We start from the raw sequence: 18787 nt of genomic DNA, 5'->3' as shown, positions 1-18787 counted from the left end.
CTTGATACTCGTCTGATTTGTTATCAAGAGCGGTTGCAATGCGAAATCTTTCGAACCTTCTGATCCACTTTGGCCATTCGGCAGGATGAGAAAAGTCAAATGTTTCTGGGGGTGTTATTTGTACCGTGGTCGCCATCGTGACGTGTGGATCCCTGGCTTCCTCGCGTTCAGAATCCAAGCTTTCCGGTGCGCCGACCCCGTCTCCTCCCTCCGACATGTGAGGCTCGTGCTCGACCGCGCGCGCGCACGCGCACGCGCCCTGTTGCTAGCGCCGCTCACAGCCTCGGCTGCGCTTCACCTGCATGCCGGTCTTGTTCGGGTTACCGATGCGAAAACTTCTCTCGCAGTTAACTGCACCGTACTGTACTCAAAAAAAAAAAACTGTGGAGACCGCCGTTCGCACTTCTGACACCACGTATAAATGATGACACTGGACGCAGCGTGTTCGGGTGATGTTTTCCAACTTTACTCGTAACCCGGAAGCTTCCCCCACACACAGCCTTATGGGAACAGTAGACTACCGCTACAATTACATTTTGTATGATGGATTATGTAGAAAAAGTAGAATTGGGCTGAAAGATCTATGCTTTATCACCTATTCAGGCTGTAAATCGTGTTTTTAAAAAGTAACTAAGTAACTAAGTAATTAATTACTTTTGAAAATAAGTAATCAGTAAAGTAATTTATTACTTTTTGGGGGAAGTAATCAGTAATTAGTTACTGATTACTTTTTTCAAGTAACTTGACCAACACTGACAACAACACATCACTCCCAGCAGTAAAATGTTTAGGCTCAGAGCCTCAGATTCCAGCAGAGATGATCGATCGCAGACCAACATGCGAACCTGCAAACTGGTTTTGTAATTTTTTGCCATGTTAGGGCAAAATATCAAGAAGACCTGGATTTCCACTCAGCACAGAACACAGACATGAGGATGTCCAACATGTCTGTGGCCTGGGCGGGGCCCTTTCTCGCCAATATGTCTGTGAAGGTTCTCTGTCATTCAGGTCATCATACTCTAAGACACTTGAAAAAAAGCATCTGGACTTCTTTAAGTTTCTTGAAGACGTTTCACCTCTCATCCAAGAAGCTTCTTCAGTTCTAGGGTCAAATGGTGGAGAGTCCCACTCCCAACAGGACTTAAAACTCTGGGACTCTCCACCATTTGCTCTCAGAACTGAAGAAGCTTCTTGGATGAGATGTTTTCAAAAACCACAGGGGAAGATGAGTGGAGGAAACGCAGACAATCCAACGAGGAACGAAGGCAAACACACACAATAAATACACAGAGGGGAACGAGGGAAAAGCACAACAAGAGGGAGACACAAATGAACGTAATTAGACCTGACGAGACACAGGAGGAAGCAAAACAGAACACACTGGCACTGGACACAACAGTAAAACAGGAAATACATGAAAATAGAGACAAGGATGACAAGAGGGGACAAAAGGAACACAAGGGAGGCACAGTAACATCAAAACACTAGAAATCATCAACAAATAACCAGAAAATAATAAAAACGATGAATATTAATAATCATTAACAAAAACACAGAGTCAGTAGACTCCAGACCATGACAGTGACTTTCATTGGCAGCAAGCAGAACAGACAGGATTAGAAATGAGTTCATCAAAAACAAAGTCAGAGATGCTGAGATGATAACATTTCCTGGGAATAACACCCCAGGAAATATAAATCTAATAAATTAATAGTTATTAAAAGGACAAAGACTCATTGCTGTCAGATTAATTTTATTAGTTTAATTGATAAACCAAAAATAAGACTGAAGCTGCAACAGATGAAGAAAAGCTGAAAACTTGCATGGTTTGGGGTGGCTGTAGCTCAGGTAGTAGAGCAGGTCACCTACTAACCAGAAGGTTTTTGGTTTGATCCCAGTCTGCAAGCCAAATATCCTCGTGCAAAATACTAACTTCTGTTGCTCTCCGATGCATCAATCGGAGTGTGAATGTTAGATAGGAAGCAGCTTAGAAAAAGGTGAATGTAGAAGTTGTGTAAATTGCTTTGAGTGTTCAGATTGAGTAGAAAAGTGCTATATAAGAACCAGTCCATTTTTTAACTTGTGCAGGTTAAACTTTATCTTATAAATATATCTGGATGTACATTCTAAGAAATGATCTGTGTTCCTAAATGAAACTGTTTCAAACCCTCCTTGAAGGCTGATTTCTTGTTCTGAAACATGAGGATGTGTAACTGTGACACCAGAAGAGCTGTGGATCTTATTCTCTGAACTTTCTCTAAACCTTGATCATATTTTATATGACAGTAACTTTGATTTGTATTTTCTTTTCCCAACACCAGGGCCCACTTGGATGATGTCCATTAGCATGAATATTCTCTTCTGCCAAGACTTCTGCTGCCTCCTCCTGATAGCTGTCCTCCAGTAGCCGCTGCCTGGAGCGTAAGGGAAGGTCTGCCGAGAGAGGGAGCTGGCTACACATCAAATGGAGAACACTCCACCATTGCCTGTGAGGCATCCACCTTCCCTGCATTAACCTTAGGCACGTTGGGAAGTGGTTAGCGGGTACGTTTAGAGTAAAAAAAATGAGCACGAGCCTCTCTGGTATGTGCCGGCAATATTCAGGACTGTGGAGCTTCCCTGGTCTGCATGGCATGTTCCCAGAGGGAACACAGCTTACAACAGCGAGCATGGAGAGGGCACCGAGCACAAACCTGCAAGACTGTGAGAACAGCTCGATGTCCACCAGAGAACTCCCACACACTGGGCAGGTGATCCACAGCAGGACATACTGGACACCTGCAAGGCCGCGGGCAATATTCATGCTGGCTGCAGGACCCTAGGTGTGCACCGAGTGTGCGAGTGTGTCCGAGTGTGCAAGACATGGCGCCAGCAGCACGTCACTGCAGGAGAGATTTTCCATTTTGGATCGGGGCAACAGAAACCTGGGAGGCTGCCGAGAAAGGCTCCCACCACAAAGGTAACAAACACACACCAGTCACACACGGTACCACACACAGGACAGAAGAAACAGCAAAGGAAATCCTGTCAGTGTTGAAAATAGAAGAGCCTGTGCAGACCAACATGTTTCTCTTCTAAAATACACCAGGTGTGGTTTGAAGGACACAACAAAACCACATCAGAAAGACATCAGAGACTCATCACATCACTCGCTGGATTCACTGGATTATTTTTCTTTCAACATTATTTGGAACAAAGAAAACAAACGTGACTGGTTTGTGTCATTGTGGTGCTGCATGGCCCACTTTCTCCTGAGATTCAGTTCACAGACAGATGTTCTGATAGTTTTCTTTACAATTTGCTGCTATAATTCAAAATGTATTGTGTTATTAATGATGGTGAGCCAGATGGGCCAAACCATGATACTATCAGCAGCATGTTTCATTGTAGTGGTGCATCATTGATGGGATAAATGGACTGGTGCTTATATAGTGATTTTCTATTTTCATGTGGACTAAAGTAGTGGACTGACCAACAGACTGACATTAACATCAGAGCCGTGCTGCTAGTGTGGCTAAAAGAAAAGAGAAGAAGAGACAGTCATGTTGATATGAACATTAGTATCCTGCTCTCCTTGTGTGTGTACGCTACACAATTCAGCAGTAGCCTAACTCCACTTGAAATAACGCGCGAAGTCAGGATGTAGCGTCCAACTCGTTTTAATTAGTAAGTATTTCCTCATGGAGCAAAACTGAAATACAAATAACATAGCTAAAATTAACTTAGCATCATTAGCACAACAAAATTAGATTCCAATACCCATCCATTAGCGTTAGCACACAGCTAGTAAAGTATTCATCTATAGCAAATATTTCCACAAATTATACATAAAATACAATCCTACAATTCAATACAAATGAAAACTTACAGACGGTGGTGTCGATGGCACAAACAAAAGGCAGATGTTGCTGGATCAAAATTCCCCACATGTGATCCGCTAGGAACTAAACAAACATGGCTGACTTCCTGTCACTTCCCGAAACTGGTTTTCAAAATAAAACGAATTTCAAAATAAAATTAGCTCACTGCAAGGAGCGCCTATTTTGCAATAAAATTAAGAGCGGAACACTCCCCGTCTGGTATCTGTTAAGATGCCATATATCAATATTCAAACCACAACATAACCTTTTCAGTCCTGGTTCTTTAAAACCATAACAAACTGCGTTATAGGCCTGAGGAACACTTTGGCCACTCCGTCTTTGACGCCGGGTCGTCAAAGACGAAGTTCCAGTGTCTGCAAGTATTCACGTTTCCAACGATTCCAGAATTGGTCAGCCAATCTTTGCACTTGGCGCCACTGTTGTTTATACAGGTCCTTCTCAGTGAATGTCCCTGGAGGAGGTGGAACACTCTGCTTCTGAGTGAGAAGCATTGCTGGGGTAAGTATCTGAGGGACGTCAGGATCTGAAGAGACAGAGACAAGTGGTCTGGAGTTGATGATGGCCGTCACCTCCGCCATCAGGGTGCATAGGACTTCGTGGGTCAAACTGGTGGAGAGAGTACGCATCAGCATTGAGTCTAGGATTCTCCTTGCAACTCCTATCATGCATTCTCACGCACCGCCCATGTGCGAGGAGTGAGGTGGGTTGAAATGCCATGTACATCCGCGATTGTCGGTGTATCTCTGAACTTCTGACTTTGACACAACTTTTTGGAACTCCAACTCTTTGCAAGCACCAACGAAATTGGTTCCACAGTCTGAGTATAGGTGTTCAGAAGGGCCTCGGATTGCAAAGAATCTTCTCAAGGAGTTGATGAACGAAGAGGTGTCTAAAGACTCTATCACTTCTATGTGGACTGCACGTGTGCTCATGCAAGTGAAGAGAATGGCCCAATGCTTACTCTGAGCAATGCCTCCTCTTGTGCGCCTGGCTATCACGGCCCAAGGACCGAAAATGTCCACACCAGTGTAGGTAAAGGGTGGTGAAGTGCTTAGTCTCTCTTGCGGCAGGTCTGACATCTTTTGTTTCTCTCTTTTCCCACGAAGCTTTCGACAGGTGACACATCCGTGAAGAACAGTACTCACGCATCGCTTGCCGCCAACTAGCCATATGCCAGCAGCTCGAATGGCACCTTCTGTGATGGTACGACCTTGATGCTCGACCTGCTCATGATAGTGTTTCATGAGCAACGTGGATACATGGTGTTTGCCTGGCAGAATGATGGGATGCCTTTCTTTGTCGCTTAAGTCAGCTAATGTCAACCTGCCTCCAACCTTTAGCAGACCATCTGCATCTGCATCTATGATCGGGTTGAGTTTCGTTAGAGCGCTTCTCTTGGAAACATCGGCTCCCTTGGAGAGAGCATCTAGCTCTTCAAGGAAAGAAGCTTGTTGCACAGCAAGAAGAATCACATCAAACACTACAAACAACAAAAGAAAGATGACCGGAAGTGACACACCGAGCTGTCAGCAACAGGTTCTCTGAGCAGAAACGTTGGCAAACTTAACATATCTCCTGAAAACGGCAGCTCTCCGTGGATACTAATCTTTGAGAGCGTGTGTGGGAAACCGTCCAGAAGTGGTGGCTCGTCATTTGCGACCTCTCGAAAACTCAGAAGTTGATGTTTTTGAACCGTAGCGGTGAGAGAGAGGAAGGACGCTAGCATCAACTAGCTAGCCGGTCGTCACAGCAACGCTACAAGAGCGTCTCTCAGCATGGGCCCGAAAAAAGTTCTGTCAGCCGAGGAAGGTGACGATATTAAGAAGTCGCTGGAGTTTATGACAGAGGAGATTTCTACTGTCAAACTGCAGCAGAAAGCCATCCTGGACCTGGTCGAGGAAGTTAAGGCTCTCCGCATCCAGAACGGCGAGAAGGATCGGCGGCTGGCGTACCTGGAGAACAGAGTGGCGGATTTGGAGCAGTACACCCGGATGAACGATGTTATCATCACGGGGCTTCGCATCAAACCCCGGTCATACGCCGCTGACAATGTAGGAGGGCCAGGAGAGGAAGATGTCAACTCCACGGAGCATCAAGTGGTTACCTTTCTACGGTCCAAAGGTGTGGAAGTGGATTATAGCAACATTGAGGCTTGCCACCCTCTACCCCGAAAAAATGACAGTGACAAACCAGCCATCATTGTGAGATTTGCAAACAGAAAACACAAAACAGCACTGTTAAAACAAGGAAAGAAACTGAAAGGATCCGATGTCTTCATGAATGAACATCTGATAAAAAGAAATGCGGACATTGCCAGGAAAGCACGTTACTTGAAGAAACAGGGAAAAATTCAAAATACATGGACCACCAACTGCAAAGTATTCATTAAACTCAATGGAACACCAGAACAAGCCAAAGTGTTGGTCATCAGAAATATGGAGGAGCTGGACAAATACTGAGGTCAACTTACTCTGGAGGTATGAATACACATGTGACGTGACACACAACACAACACATGGCACAGTCCAAAAGAACTTCATCTGCATCCGGCAAAAATATCAATATAACTCATTGGAATTCTCTTTATGATAATCTGGAACTGAGAACATTTCGATACACAGACCATAATGCTCTAGACTTAGAAAAGGATATAGACCCGGAAAATAATTTCTTCTACAACATTAGCAGTAACTGCTACTTGTTGTTCCTAGAGTATTTAAAAGTAGAATGGGAGGCAGAGCCTTCAGTTTTCAGGCCCCTCTTCTGTGGAACCAGCTTCCAGTTTGGATTCGGGAGACAGAAACTATCTCTACTTTTAAGATTAGGCTTAAAACTTTCCTTTTTGCTAAAGCATATAGTTAGGGCTGGACCAGGTGACCCTGAATCCTCCCTTAGTTATGCTGCAATAGACGTAGGCTGCCGGGGGATTCCCAAGATGCATTGAGTTTTTCCTTTCCAGTCACCTTTCTCACTCACTATGTATTAATAGACCTCTCTGCATTGAATCATATCTGTTATTAACCTCTGTCTCTCTTCCACAGCATGTCTTTTATCCTGTCTTCCTTCTCTCACCCCAACCGGTCGCAGCAGATGGCCCCGCCCCTCCCTGAGCCTGGTTCTGCCGGAGGTTTCTTCCTGTTAAAAGGGAGTTTTTCCTTCCCACTGTCGCCAAAGTGCTTGCTCATAGGGGGTCATATGATTGTTGGGTTTTTCTCTGTATCTATGAAGCGCCTTGAGGCGACTTTTGTTGTGATTTGGCGCTATATAAATAAAATTGAATTGAATTGAATTCACTGATGAACAGTTTAAGCACACCATCAACACGGAAAATAAATTATCAATAATCCATTTTAATAGCAGAAGTCTGTATGCCAACTTCAACAATATAAAGGAATATCTAAATGAGTTGACAAATCCATTTGGAATTATTGCCATTTCTGAAACATGGATCAATGCGGAGAAAGGACTGGACTTTGGACTGGAGGGATATGAAGTGAATTTTGTAAATAGAAGGAACAAGAGTGGAGGGGGAGTAGCTGTGTATGTGGATAAAAACCTAAACTACAAGGTGGTAGAAAGTATGACAACTGTAATTGATAATTTACTAGAATGTATAACAATTGAAATTTATAAGGAAAAAGAGAAAAATGTAATAATTAGCTGTATATATAGAACACCTGGCTCTAGTATTCAAGTATTTAATGACTTCATAGAGGAAATATTCTCTACAACAAATCAAAAAGTTATGTTTATCTGTGGTGATTTTAATATTGACCTGTTGAATCCGAAAAAGCATAAAATTACCGACAAATTCCTAAACACTATGTACAGTTTGAGTTTACATCCTAAAATAACCAGGCCTAGCAGAATTACACCACATTGTGCCACCTTACTTGACAATATTTTCACTAACAATATGGAAAACAACATTGTGAGCGGAATATTAATTAATGACATCAGTGATCACCTACCAGTTTTTGCAGTTTATGACACTAATTATAAGAAAAATCAGTATGAAGAACAACTGAGATACAGACGTGTAAGGACAGAAGAAACTATGAATGCATTTAAGAACGATCTATTAAATCAGGACTGGGACAATGTGTACAAAGAAGCTGATATTGATATTGCATATGGCATATTTTTAAGAATATTCATGGAGTTGTACGATAAAAACTGTCCAACAATAAAATACAACAGAAAGCACAAATATTCAGATAGACCATGGATCACTAAGGGTTTACAAAATGCATGTAAAAAGAAAAATACACTCTATAGGGAATTCCTAAAACAAAGAACAAAAAATACTGAAAATAAATATAAAAAATACAAAAATAAGTTGACCAATATTATACGTGTATGTAGAAAGGAGTATTATAGTAAAATATTGAACAACAATAAACATAATAGGAAGGGAATATGGGATGTTTTAAACGGTATCATTAAAAATAATTCTGGACAACAAAGTTATCCTCAATACTTTATCGACAATGGCAATATTATGGAAAACACTGCTGATAAGGTCAACAGCTTTAATCATTATTTTGTAAATATTGGACCAAAACTGGCAGAACAAATTCCTGAGTCACTGCCATCAGTAGACTGTAGTGAAAACCTGATTGATAGGAACCCTAACTCAATGTTCCTCACATCAGTGGAGGAAAAAGAAATAATTGACATTGTACACATGTGTAAATATAAAACATCTACTGATTGTAATGATATTGACATGAAAATCGTCAAGAAGGTCATTGAAGGAATTGTAGGACCTCTAACATATATTTGCAACTTATCATTTCAGACGGGAAAAGTGCCAAACAAAATGAAAATAGCTAAAGTTGTGCCGCTGTATAAAACCGGGGATAGACGCCACTTCACAAATTACAGGCCTGTTTCTTTACTACCACAATTCTCCAAAATCCTAGAAAACCTGTTTAATAAACGATTAGACAAATTCTTAGATAAATATAAATTACTCTCTGACAGTCAATATGGATGCAGATCAAAAAGATCAACATCTCTGGCATTAATCGAATCAATTGAGGAGATTACGAATGCTATAGATCATAAACAGTATGCAGCTGGAGTATTTCTGGATCTCAAGAAAGCATTCGACACAATCAATCATGACATATTAATTAATAAACTGGAACGGTACGGGATCGGGGGGGTTGTACTGCAATGGGTGAAAAATTATTTAAGTGACAGGAAACAATTTGTGAAGCTGGGTGTCCATTCCTCATCATGCTTGGACATTGCTTGTGGTGTTCCACAAGGCTCTGTACTGGGTCCAAAATTATTTATTATTTATATAAATGATATTTGTAAGGCATCTGATATATTAAAATTAGTATTATTTGCAGATCACACAAATATTTTTTGTTCTGGGGGGAATCTAAAGGAGCTGCTGGATACAATTACTTCAGAAATGTGCAAAATTAAAAAATGGTTTAACAGGAACAAACTATCGCTAAATCTAAGTAAAACTAAAATTATCTTATTTGGGAATTCCCTTAGAAGTGCAGATTCATTTAGATGGTGTGGAAATTGAAAGAGTACTTGAACATAAGTTTCTTGGCGTGATTATAGATGATAAATTAAACTGGAAGTCTCATATAAATCATATACATAACAAAATTTCAAGAAGTCTCTCAATCTTGAGTAAAGTAAAACACATTCTGGACCACAAATCACTCCACATTCTCTATTGTTCCCTGATTGCACCGTATTTGAATTACTGTGCAGAGGTTTGGGGCAATACTTACAAATGTTCGCTATCATCAATCTTTATATTACAAAAAAGGGCCATAAGGATAATCCATAAAACTGGTTACAGAGATCATACAAATCCACTATTCTTAAAATCAAAAATTCTAAAATTCACAGATCTGGTTCATTTTCTCACAGCACAAATTATATATAAAGCAATAAATAACCTGCTTCCTGACAATATTCTAAAAATGTTTTCTAAAAGGGAACGGGGATACAATTTGAGGGGGGAATTAAATTTAAAACATCCTCGTATCTGTACAACATTAAAAAGTTTTTGCATCTCTGTGTGTGGAGTGAAGCTGTGGAACAGACTAAGTAAAGATATGAAGCAATGTCCAAGCATGGCGCAGTTTAAAAAGCGGTTTAAGGATATGGTTTTTACAGGGTACAGGGAAAAGGTAGAGATTTGATAGGGTGTTCTTGTCTAATATTTTCATGTGTGTGCGGGTGCACGGGTATGTTGGTATGGGTATATATATATATATATATATATATTTGTAGGTTGTGTATCCTTGAGGTGTTAATGGGGTTATTGTAAATGTGTATATGTGCGTATGTGTATATACGTATGTATGGATAGATAAACATATATGTATATATATAAAAAAATAAAATAAAATTACACATAACATATAATGTAATTGCAAGGAGGTATTTCTGTAGTCTATTGATACTAGATAGTGGAAAAGGGGTGGGATTAAATAAGCTTATGCTTCTTCCTGCTCCTTTTTGAACATGAACGTTATTTGGAGTAGTGGTTGCTCGTTTTCCTTTTGTTTTGCTTTGTTCATTTGTCTCTTTTAATTCTATTTTGTTGTACTTTTTCAACATGTTCAAAATAAAGATTCAATCAATCAATCAATCAATCAATCACTGTAGTTGCCTTGGACAACTCCTCAGCTGTGAGAGGTTTACGGCACCAATGCCAACCATTACATCCGTTGGTTCCTCGGCTGCTTGCCTTAAAAGAACAAACCACATGGATGAGTGTTGCAACTCCTCTCCGTATGGCCTTCCAGGAAGAGAATTTTGTGAACCTCTCACAACCCAGCAACTTGTCCTTTTGACTTGTAACACAGGTTGTAACTTGTGGTCGTATCTCAACATCTGCGTCTGGGTTGATAAGCTCAAAGGTCTCACGTTGCTCGCTGCTTGGCTGTGACTTGTTTAGAAATGTTGGACCCATGGACCAATATGGCAAAGCCATGATGATCCACTTGGTAAAATAAATCCGCTTGGCATCTTTCTTGGCCTTAAGACAACAATTCTGATGGCTAAAGATCCAAACGGGACACATACCTCCACTGATTCGGTTGTGTGGACTGGCGGATTCTCTGGACTCTGTTGTGGACATACACATAGAAACGTTTGGACTGATTATGAATGTAGCACAGCACCACTTTACTGTCACAGTAGTAGGTGACCGCATCAATTTGGATATCGATCTCTTGAACGATAAACTCAGCAATTTCTACGGCTAGCACTGCCACACACAGCTCCAGTCTAGGTATGGTAGGTTCAGTTGGTGGTGCAAGTCTAGCTTTCCCAAGAATGAAGCCCACATGAACCTGGTCATTTGCATCTGTTGTCTTGAGGTACGCCACCGCACCAATCGCTTTGGTTGAAGCGTCTGAAAAGATGCATATCTCTTTACGACTGGCATTGGAACAGGAGGTGGTGGTATACGCTCGAGGGATATGAAGATGTTGCAGTTCTTGAAGCAAATTTTTCCATGTCTCCCAAACCTTACATTTGTCCTGAGAGAGTGGACTGTCCCAGTCGGTTCCATCTAAGGTCAACTCTCTCAGCAATGACTTGCCTTGAACGGTCACAGGAGCGACGAAGCCGAGAGGGTCAAAAAGACTGTTTATGATGGAGAAAATCCCACGTCGTGTGAATGGCTTGTCACTGACTGACACTTGGAAGGTGAATGTGTCCCTTTTAACATCCCAACTCAATCCAAGGCTTCGCTGTGTGGGTACTGCGCTTCCATCCAAGTAAAGATCTTTAGCATGATCTCCTGCAGGGAAGGCTTCCAAGACGTCAACGCTGTTGGACGTGATCTTGTGCACTCACTGCAAGGAGCGCCTATATTATAATAAAATTAAGAGCGGAACAATTAGAGAAACACATCATGGAGCTAAAATATGATCCTTCTTCCTCATTTGGACTCATTCACCTCAGCTGACACATTCAACAGCAGACAGGTTTTTGTAGCAGTCTGTCTCACTGTGAGAGTGGCAGGAAGGAGATACCCCATCTTTGGCTCTGGAACTAAACTGTCTGTAACAGGTAAGAACAAACATTCATTTTCCTTCAGTTGTTTTATTGTAGAAGCTGAAAATGTGTTTAAAGTCAGTTTCTGCTGCTTCAGGCTTTACATGTTAGTTTTTCATCATTAGTAGAGAATTCATCTGCAGCCATTGTTACATAAGAAAAGCTCAATAATCTCTGAAAACATGTTGAAATCTCACTGAACAACTAAAGTTATTCTTTATTTCTGCAAATATTAGTGATGTTACAAATATTTAGGATTTGATCATCTCAGTGATTCTGCACCATCTGCTGGTTTTAAACACGAGATCATATTTGATTTTAAAATGAGTAGCAGTAAACACTTAAATAAGCTATGCTGAAGAGAAAATGTAGACAGTCAAAGATGTATTTTGTTCATTGAAAGAGTATTTCCTGAAATTATATTAATCTAAAAACTGACATAGATATTGATCAGGGACTTATAAGATGTTTGTATAATGTGATAAAAAAATATTCATATGAAAAATGAAATTGTTAGAGTCAGGTTTGTTTGATGTTTGAGTCTAAATTTAATATCACAAGAAAAACTCGATAAATATTACCGGTAAATACTTCTTTAAAGAGTAAATATGAAGAAAATTAATTTTTTCACATACTTTAACATAAAGTCTAATAATTAATTTATATTGTTTAAAAAATATATTTAATTTTCATTCAATTTTCAGCTTAATTGCATTTAAATGTGTGTAATAATTCATTCAGTCATATTAAAAACGTATAATAAAACAAACAATAGATGTACTGCTGTTCCAATTATTGTAGAATAAAATATAATATCTGTTTAATCTCTAAAAGAAATATGGTATTTATTATAAAATATATGAAAACACACGTTTAAAAACTCTGACACAAATATGCAAATTTAATTGTCGGACTTAAATCATGTTGAATTATGTTTTTTTATGTTTAGTACAGTAAAAAGTCAAAGAAGATTTTGTTGTATGTATGATGTTTTTTTGGAAACACATATTTTGAAATAACACCAAGCAAAAGAAAGGTGAAAAAAATTTCAAATACATTTTATTTCATGATGTAAAATCGTGTTGAGTGTTCCTCCTGTGAGCCATGATGACATGAGGTGATGACTGTGTTTGATATGAAGCTGAATCCAGTGTATGTAGTGAACTTTGTGCTGTATTGATGAGTAGTTTAGTGATCAGAGTCCATGTAGTTTCCAGGATCAGACTGAATGCAGTGCAGTGCTGGAAGCTGCTGCTGACTGTGTGAATGTGTGTCTGTGCTGCTTGTTGCTGCTGTCAAACTTCAGATGAGCAGGTAGTGAAGCCCGTGGTGAGCGTGTACCCAGCAGCATCCAGAGCCCACCTGGAGGGGAACAGCTCCCTGCTGTGTGTGGCCTCAGCCATGTTTCCTCCTCTGGTCCAGTTCTCCTGGAAAAGACAGAAGAAGAACGGCGGAGAACCGGAGGAGCTGCCCCCTGCTGAGGGAGAGCAGCTGGAGCTCAGAGAGGCGGGACGCACCATTGCCATCAGGATGGTTGATGGGAGCCATTCTGACACATATAAATACAGCTGCTGGGTGAAGCACGAGGGGGGCACAGTGGAGGCCCAAACACAACAAGGTAATGAAGGCTTGGTGACTGTGTTCAGCAGTGATTCAGCTTCATGTGGAGATGCTGTCAAAGAGAGCAGAGCAGCAGAGGACTGACATTTCTCACTGCAGCTCCAAACATTTGACTCCTTTTCTGTTTCAGAGCTTCCAGCTCCAGCAGCCTCCTGTCCTCCAGAGAGAGAGCCAGCAGACCTGCCAGCTCTGCAGCCAGCTGACTGTAAGATCACCTGCTGCCTCTCTGCATGGACAGCTCCAATGTCCAATGAGGGAGCTGGAACAAGTTTAGGGACTCAGTCTTAAAGTTGCACTAATTGATCAAATCTTCATCCAACAAGCTCTGATAAAGCCACTGTACACTAGCTGCTCAGCACCAAACAGCAGACAGACCATAATATGTCAGAGATCAGTTTGTTAGCTGCTTGTGGAGTTCTTCTGCCCCCAAGTGGACACAAACACTACATCAATTCATCCACTTGAAGAAGAAGCTGTGACTGTTTCTATTTGGACTTTTTCTCCTTGATCTGAGAGGAATAACCCGACTGTCTGTCTGTCTCTTTGTGTCTGTCTGTCCTTCAGTGTCCTTCCAGTCTCAGTGCAGGGTGAAGCTGCTCTGCCTGCTGTACACAGTGCTGATAGTGAAGAGTCTGGTGTACTGCTGTGGACTCTCTCTGCTGATGATGCTCACAAACAAGGGACCGTCCACCAACTGCACACATGCTGACTGACTGTTTCCTGCTCGCCTTTTCTCACCATCAGATCTCATCAATTCATCTCATCCATCACTTTGATCAGTGTTCACAAATGTTAGTTATGATGTGTTGTGCTTCTTTTGGCTTTTTCTTCAACAGTTAGAAGATCATCTGAAATAAATACATCTTTACATGTATTGTTGCTCTGAGTTAGAATTCTTTTTGTACTTATTGTGACTTTTATTGTAGTAACAAAAATCATCAGGAATATTTTTATCACAAGTTTTATTTTGTTTGATTTTCAAATGTCAAACAGTGTAGTTGTGTTTGTAAGTGTGAATAATAAAGATTTGAAGATGAAGAGTTTGATTCTACTTTCATTGTGTGATCAACAACAACCCGTGTGAGTGAAGCACAAACTGACTGTATCCAAACTTGCTCTCCTGCAGCAGACGGGCTGTGTGGGTTTCTGCTCTGCAGCCTCCACACCGTTAGCTGTGGCTTTTCACTTTAATAACACAATGACAGTTACAAGCATGAACTCTGCTTCAAGAATGATTCCAGGAAGGATCTGTGTTCTTCACCTGTGAGAGAAACAGCTCAAATCCTCAACTCAGAGCTGACAAATGAACTTTAATGGAATCAAAGGAGAGACCATGAAGCCCCTGCAGTCTGCTCAGCTCCCATTTTATTACCTGAGCTGAGTTTTTCATTCTGGATATCACACACGTAAGAACAGATCAAGTCTGAACAGCAAATGTTGGAGAATCATTTTGAAGTGTTGCTAAATGTCGTTATTATTAGAAAAACTACTGAATGATTCAGAAAATCGTTTCCAACAAGCAGAAATATGCAAACAAAGTAGAAACAAGGCAACATGAGTCATTCAGATGCAGATAACATATTCTCCTTCTTTTGAAGAACACAGTCATGAAATCTTTCTGTGTGTCATTCATTGAGTTGAAGTGCCTAATAGAAGAGGAAAAGCAGAAATAATCAATGATAGCTGAGACATTGAGAACATGGCTGTATGCCTGCTATCATAACAGCAAACAAAGCACACAAACAGCAAACAGACAATAATGTGGTCGCAGCTTGTTGTGTGTTGTGTCATTTTTGACATTTAATGAAGTCACAAAAATGTGTGCGACTCATTAAAGGAGTCTGTACGTGTCAGTCAGTGCTCTGTATTCATGTGTTCACCTCATTAAACTCACTGAGACACTTTTCTCCTCCAAACTTACAGCACAGCTTCATATTTCACTGACTGATTCTTTGATTACATCCATTAAGGGTCACACAGTGAAATTAGTGCAAACTTACAAATGTGTTGCAACAATTTTGGCCTCCAAACTGAACTTTGAGACAAACAGTGAAGCTGTGAGCAAAAAGAGGCTCCAGTGTGTGTCATGGTGGAGGAAACTGTTGTATTCCCACATTAAAAACATGCTGATCTTATTGGATTTTTCCCTCAAAGTCTTTTTCCTCCTTTTTCTCTTCATCCAAATGTTCTAGCAGGCTGACTGTGAGTCCCTGTTTAACCTGTACAGCAGAAAGTAACAGCAGTCAGCGGCCTCCACTTGACTTCATGACTTCAACCCCTCGCACAGTCACTTTCACTTTCTTCCTTCTGTCTTTTAGTCCTAAAATGTAGAACAACACCAGATCCAAATATTTGTGTCCTTCACTCACATCTTCAAATGATCCCTTCGATATCAGAGATGATACAAAGGCAACATTTGTCTTATTTCTCTTTCATGAATCAAAAAGTACTTTTGTACTGTTGTGTAAATGTGTGTGTAAAGGTGGATGACTGCCTGCTGCAAATGAAATCTAACCATGGGTACAAATAAATGAAGCTGAAGCTGACGTGAAACACAGCCCTGTTTTTATTACTGTTTATAGATATTAGAATTGATGATTATCATTTTAATGATTCTTAAAAAGGCTTTAATGAATCCTTCAGTCTGAAACCAACTTGGAACAAAACACATTAGAAGATGTGGGAAAGAACCACAGTGTGCACATATTTAAACACACAACAGAACCACGTGTGTTTGTTTAAAATAAGATTTTTACTCTAAATGTTGTTATATATGATTTTGTTTTTTTAACTATTTTGTGTGCAATTTATGAACTTTTAAAATATTTAACCATATTATTATTTTTTAGATTTTTCTATTTATTCATAGTTTAGTTATATTTAGTTTGTATATTCAGTGTTTTCATCACAGCTGTTAAACAACAGATAACAGTGTGTGTTACTAAATTCACAGCAACATGAATGTTTCTGAGTGTTTGTGCATCATGTGACCCAGATTTTTGGATCTGCTGTCAGATTGAAATGAAGACGATGAAACCACAGCAGCTTCAGCTGAGCTGTCAATCAGCAGCAGCAGTCTTATCTGTGGGCCGCAGGGGCTGATGGGAGCTTTGAGGACCTGTTAGAAACCACGTGGCCCTCGTCTGATCTCACAGCTCGTCCTTGTTTGGCCTCAGCTGCATCAGAGCGCCACTTCTCCCCAGGTTCACCAGAGGAAACACCACTGCACAAAATGCTTTTCCTCCCAGCTGCTGCTCTGTGCTGTCTGTGTTCAGGTGAGTGTTTCCAGCCAATCAGGAGCCAACAAACTCAACCTGTAACAAACACTGTCACACTAACCTTCATCTATCTGTCTGTGTCTCTACAGCACTGGTTACCATGGCAGCAGAACAGCTGATTCAGGAGGATTTAACATTGACCAGGAGAGTTGGAGAAAGTGTCTCCTTCAGCTGTGGAGGGATTAATAAGTGTGATAATGATTATATATTCTGGTACCAGAAGAAAGAAAATGAAACTTTCAAAGTGATACTTGATATTGATAAAACAAATGGTGACATAGATAAAACATACGGTCATCCTCAGAAAGATGATTTTTCAGCTGAGAATAAACAGAACGGCTGTGAGTTGAAGATAGAGAAAGTTAAACTCGATCATTCAGCCACCTACTACTGTAACTGTTGGAAGCTTGATCCCCACAGTGAGAAATGATCCCTGCAGCCTGAACAAAAACCAACAGATGAACAGATGTCAAACAGTGTCTGTGACAGGAAGAGAGCAGTAAACCACAGCCCAGCTTCACATGTTTCACCTCCATCTCAGAGTCACAAACATACTGAGCTCAGGGACGATTTTTATTTACTGCTGTCAGAAATTCTATTCTATTTATTTCTGTTTGAACAGATTTTTCATCCTGTTTTAAGACAGAAACAAGAGGAACAGATGACATCAAACTTCCAAATGTAAACAAATGTATCCTCAGTCCCACAAAAACATTTATTCAAAGTGAAAGAAAAACAGATTGTGTCAAACTGAATCAAAGTCCATCCCTCATTCACAGTGTTAATGTTCTCTTCATGAAAACTCTTCCAGCAGCACTTGTTGTTTAACACCTTTCAGTACATTTAACCAGACACTTGGACTGATGTCAGGTCAGGATTTTGTCCTTCTAGCAGCGGCTCATTAGGACGCTGATTTTGTTGGACAGATTTCCATCTAGTTGCTTCCGAAATTGTCCAAACCCAGCAGGTCATGGCCGCCCTGACCTGGTTGTGTCAGAGGTTTGTTCCCTGAAAAACAGAGCTGCTCCTTCCCACTGTCTGCAAGTCCTGTTAGTAAGGAAATGTTGTACATTTAGTGTTTCTGTTCATGATGTTGAAAGGTTTTAATTCCCTCTTTGGGTTTAAGTCCTGTTAGTCGTGCTTTATCCTCACATAGAGAATTTAGGAAACATGTCGTCCTGAACAAGCAGCTTGTATTAAGATATGTGGTCTGAGCCTCCTTCAGCTTTCAGAATAAACATGAGTTTTACATGATTTAGTCTCTGACTGAAAGTAAACAGGAAGGAGATGAAAAGCCAACAGAAGTGTCCTGAAAGACAACCTGAGCAAACTGGTGGTTTTCCTGCAGACTAAGGAAAACTGCAGAGTCAGACCTGCTGATTCCACCTACAGAGCCTCTGTCAGTGCCCCAGGTCAGCTGTGGCTACGATGTAGCTGCTATCACCAGTGAGTGAATGTGTGGATGACTGAATGTAGTGTAAAACGCTTTGGGGTCCAAGGGACTAAGTAAAGCCCTAAACAAATACAGGCCATTTACCATTTAAGTTGTACTTGTTGTCCTCGTCCTGGCTGATGTCCTGGGATTTTCTGCACTACAACCACATTAGTGTTCTTCTTCATGCCACCTTGTGAAGTATACCTCAGCCTCATGTAGCAAAACACCACCACAGCATGATGCTGCTGGCAAAGTGTCATGTGACCTGGGGGTAGAAAGAGATTGAAGCCCCCCCGACCCCCCCGCTGCCACCTGTTATTACAGCTGAGAGGGTGTGGTGACAGGAGGCTAAAATACAGCAATTTTCATTTAATATTCTCCAAATATGTTAAAAGCAAATAATCTTGTTTGTAGGAATGCAGGGAGATAAGAAATGTCATCAACTCGTCTTTCAAGTGATTCTGAATCAGGGAAACAGCATCAAGTGTTGTAAACTTTAAACACAGAACCATAATTTATATGTG

At 40.6% G+C, this 18787-nt stretch overlaps 2 protein-coding genes and 1 gene segment (V, D, J or C); all 3 read left to right on the top strand.

Annotated features, from left to right (window-relative positions):
- The first annotated feature begins 5601 nt into the window (after window positions 1-5601).
- On the top strand, window positions 5602-6426 carry LOC146368583 (uncharacterized). Its single transcript, XM_084912310.1, has one exon. The coding sequence runs from the start codon at window positions 5657-5659 to the stop codon at window positions 6338-6340; it is 684 nt and encodes a 227-aa protein (XP_084768436.1). The 5' UTR covers window positions 5602-5656; the 3' UTR covers window positions 6341-6426.
- A 5349-nt stretch (window positions 6427-11775) lies between these two features.
- LOC146368582 (uncharacterized) lies at window positions 11776-14526 on the top strand. Its single transcript, XM_084912311.1, has 4 exons — window positions 11776-11945; window positions 13237-13548; window positions 13681-13755; window positions 14115-14526. Exons 1-4 carry the CDS (start codon window positions 11801-11803, stop codon window positions 14261-14263), a joined length of 681 nt encoding a protein of 226 aa, XP_084768437.1. The 5' UTR covers window positions 11776-11800; the 3' UTR covers window positions 14264-14526.
- A 1540-nt stretch (window positions 14527-16066) lies between these two features.
- On the top strand, window positions 16067-17396 carry LOC146368581 (T cell receptor beta variable 16-like). The segment is given in 3 exon segments: window positions 16067-16070; window positions 16607-16825; window positions 16918-17396. Coding segments are annotated over 3 exon segments (564 nt in total).
- Window positions 17397-18787: the final 1391 nt, after the last annotated feature.

The sequence above is a fragment of the Perissodus microlepis genome, chromosome 18 (genome assembly GCF_051167445.1).
Source record: "Perissodus microlepis isolate ML-2025 ecotype Zambia chromosome 18, ASM5116744v1, whole genome shotgun sequence".
Taxonomy (NCBI): Eukaryota; Metazoa; Chordata; class Actinopteri; order Cichliformes; family Cichlidae; genus Perissodus; species Perissodus microlepis.
Note: the sequence above shows the minus strand (reverse complement) of the source record. Positions and strands in the feature narration are given on the sequence as shown.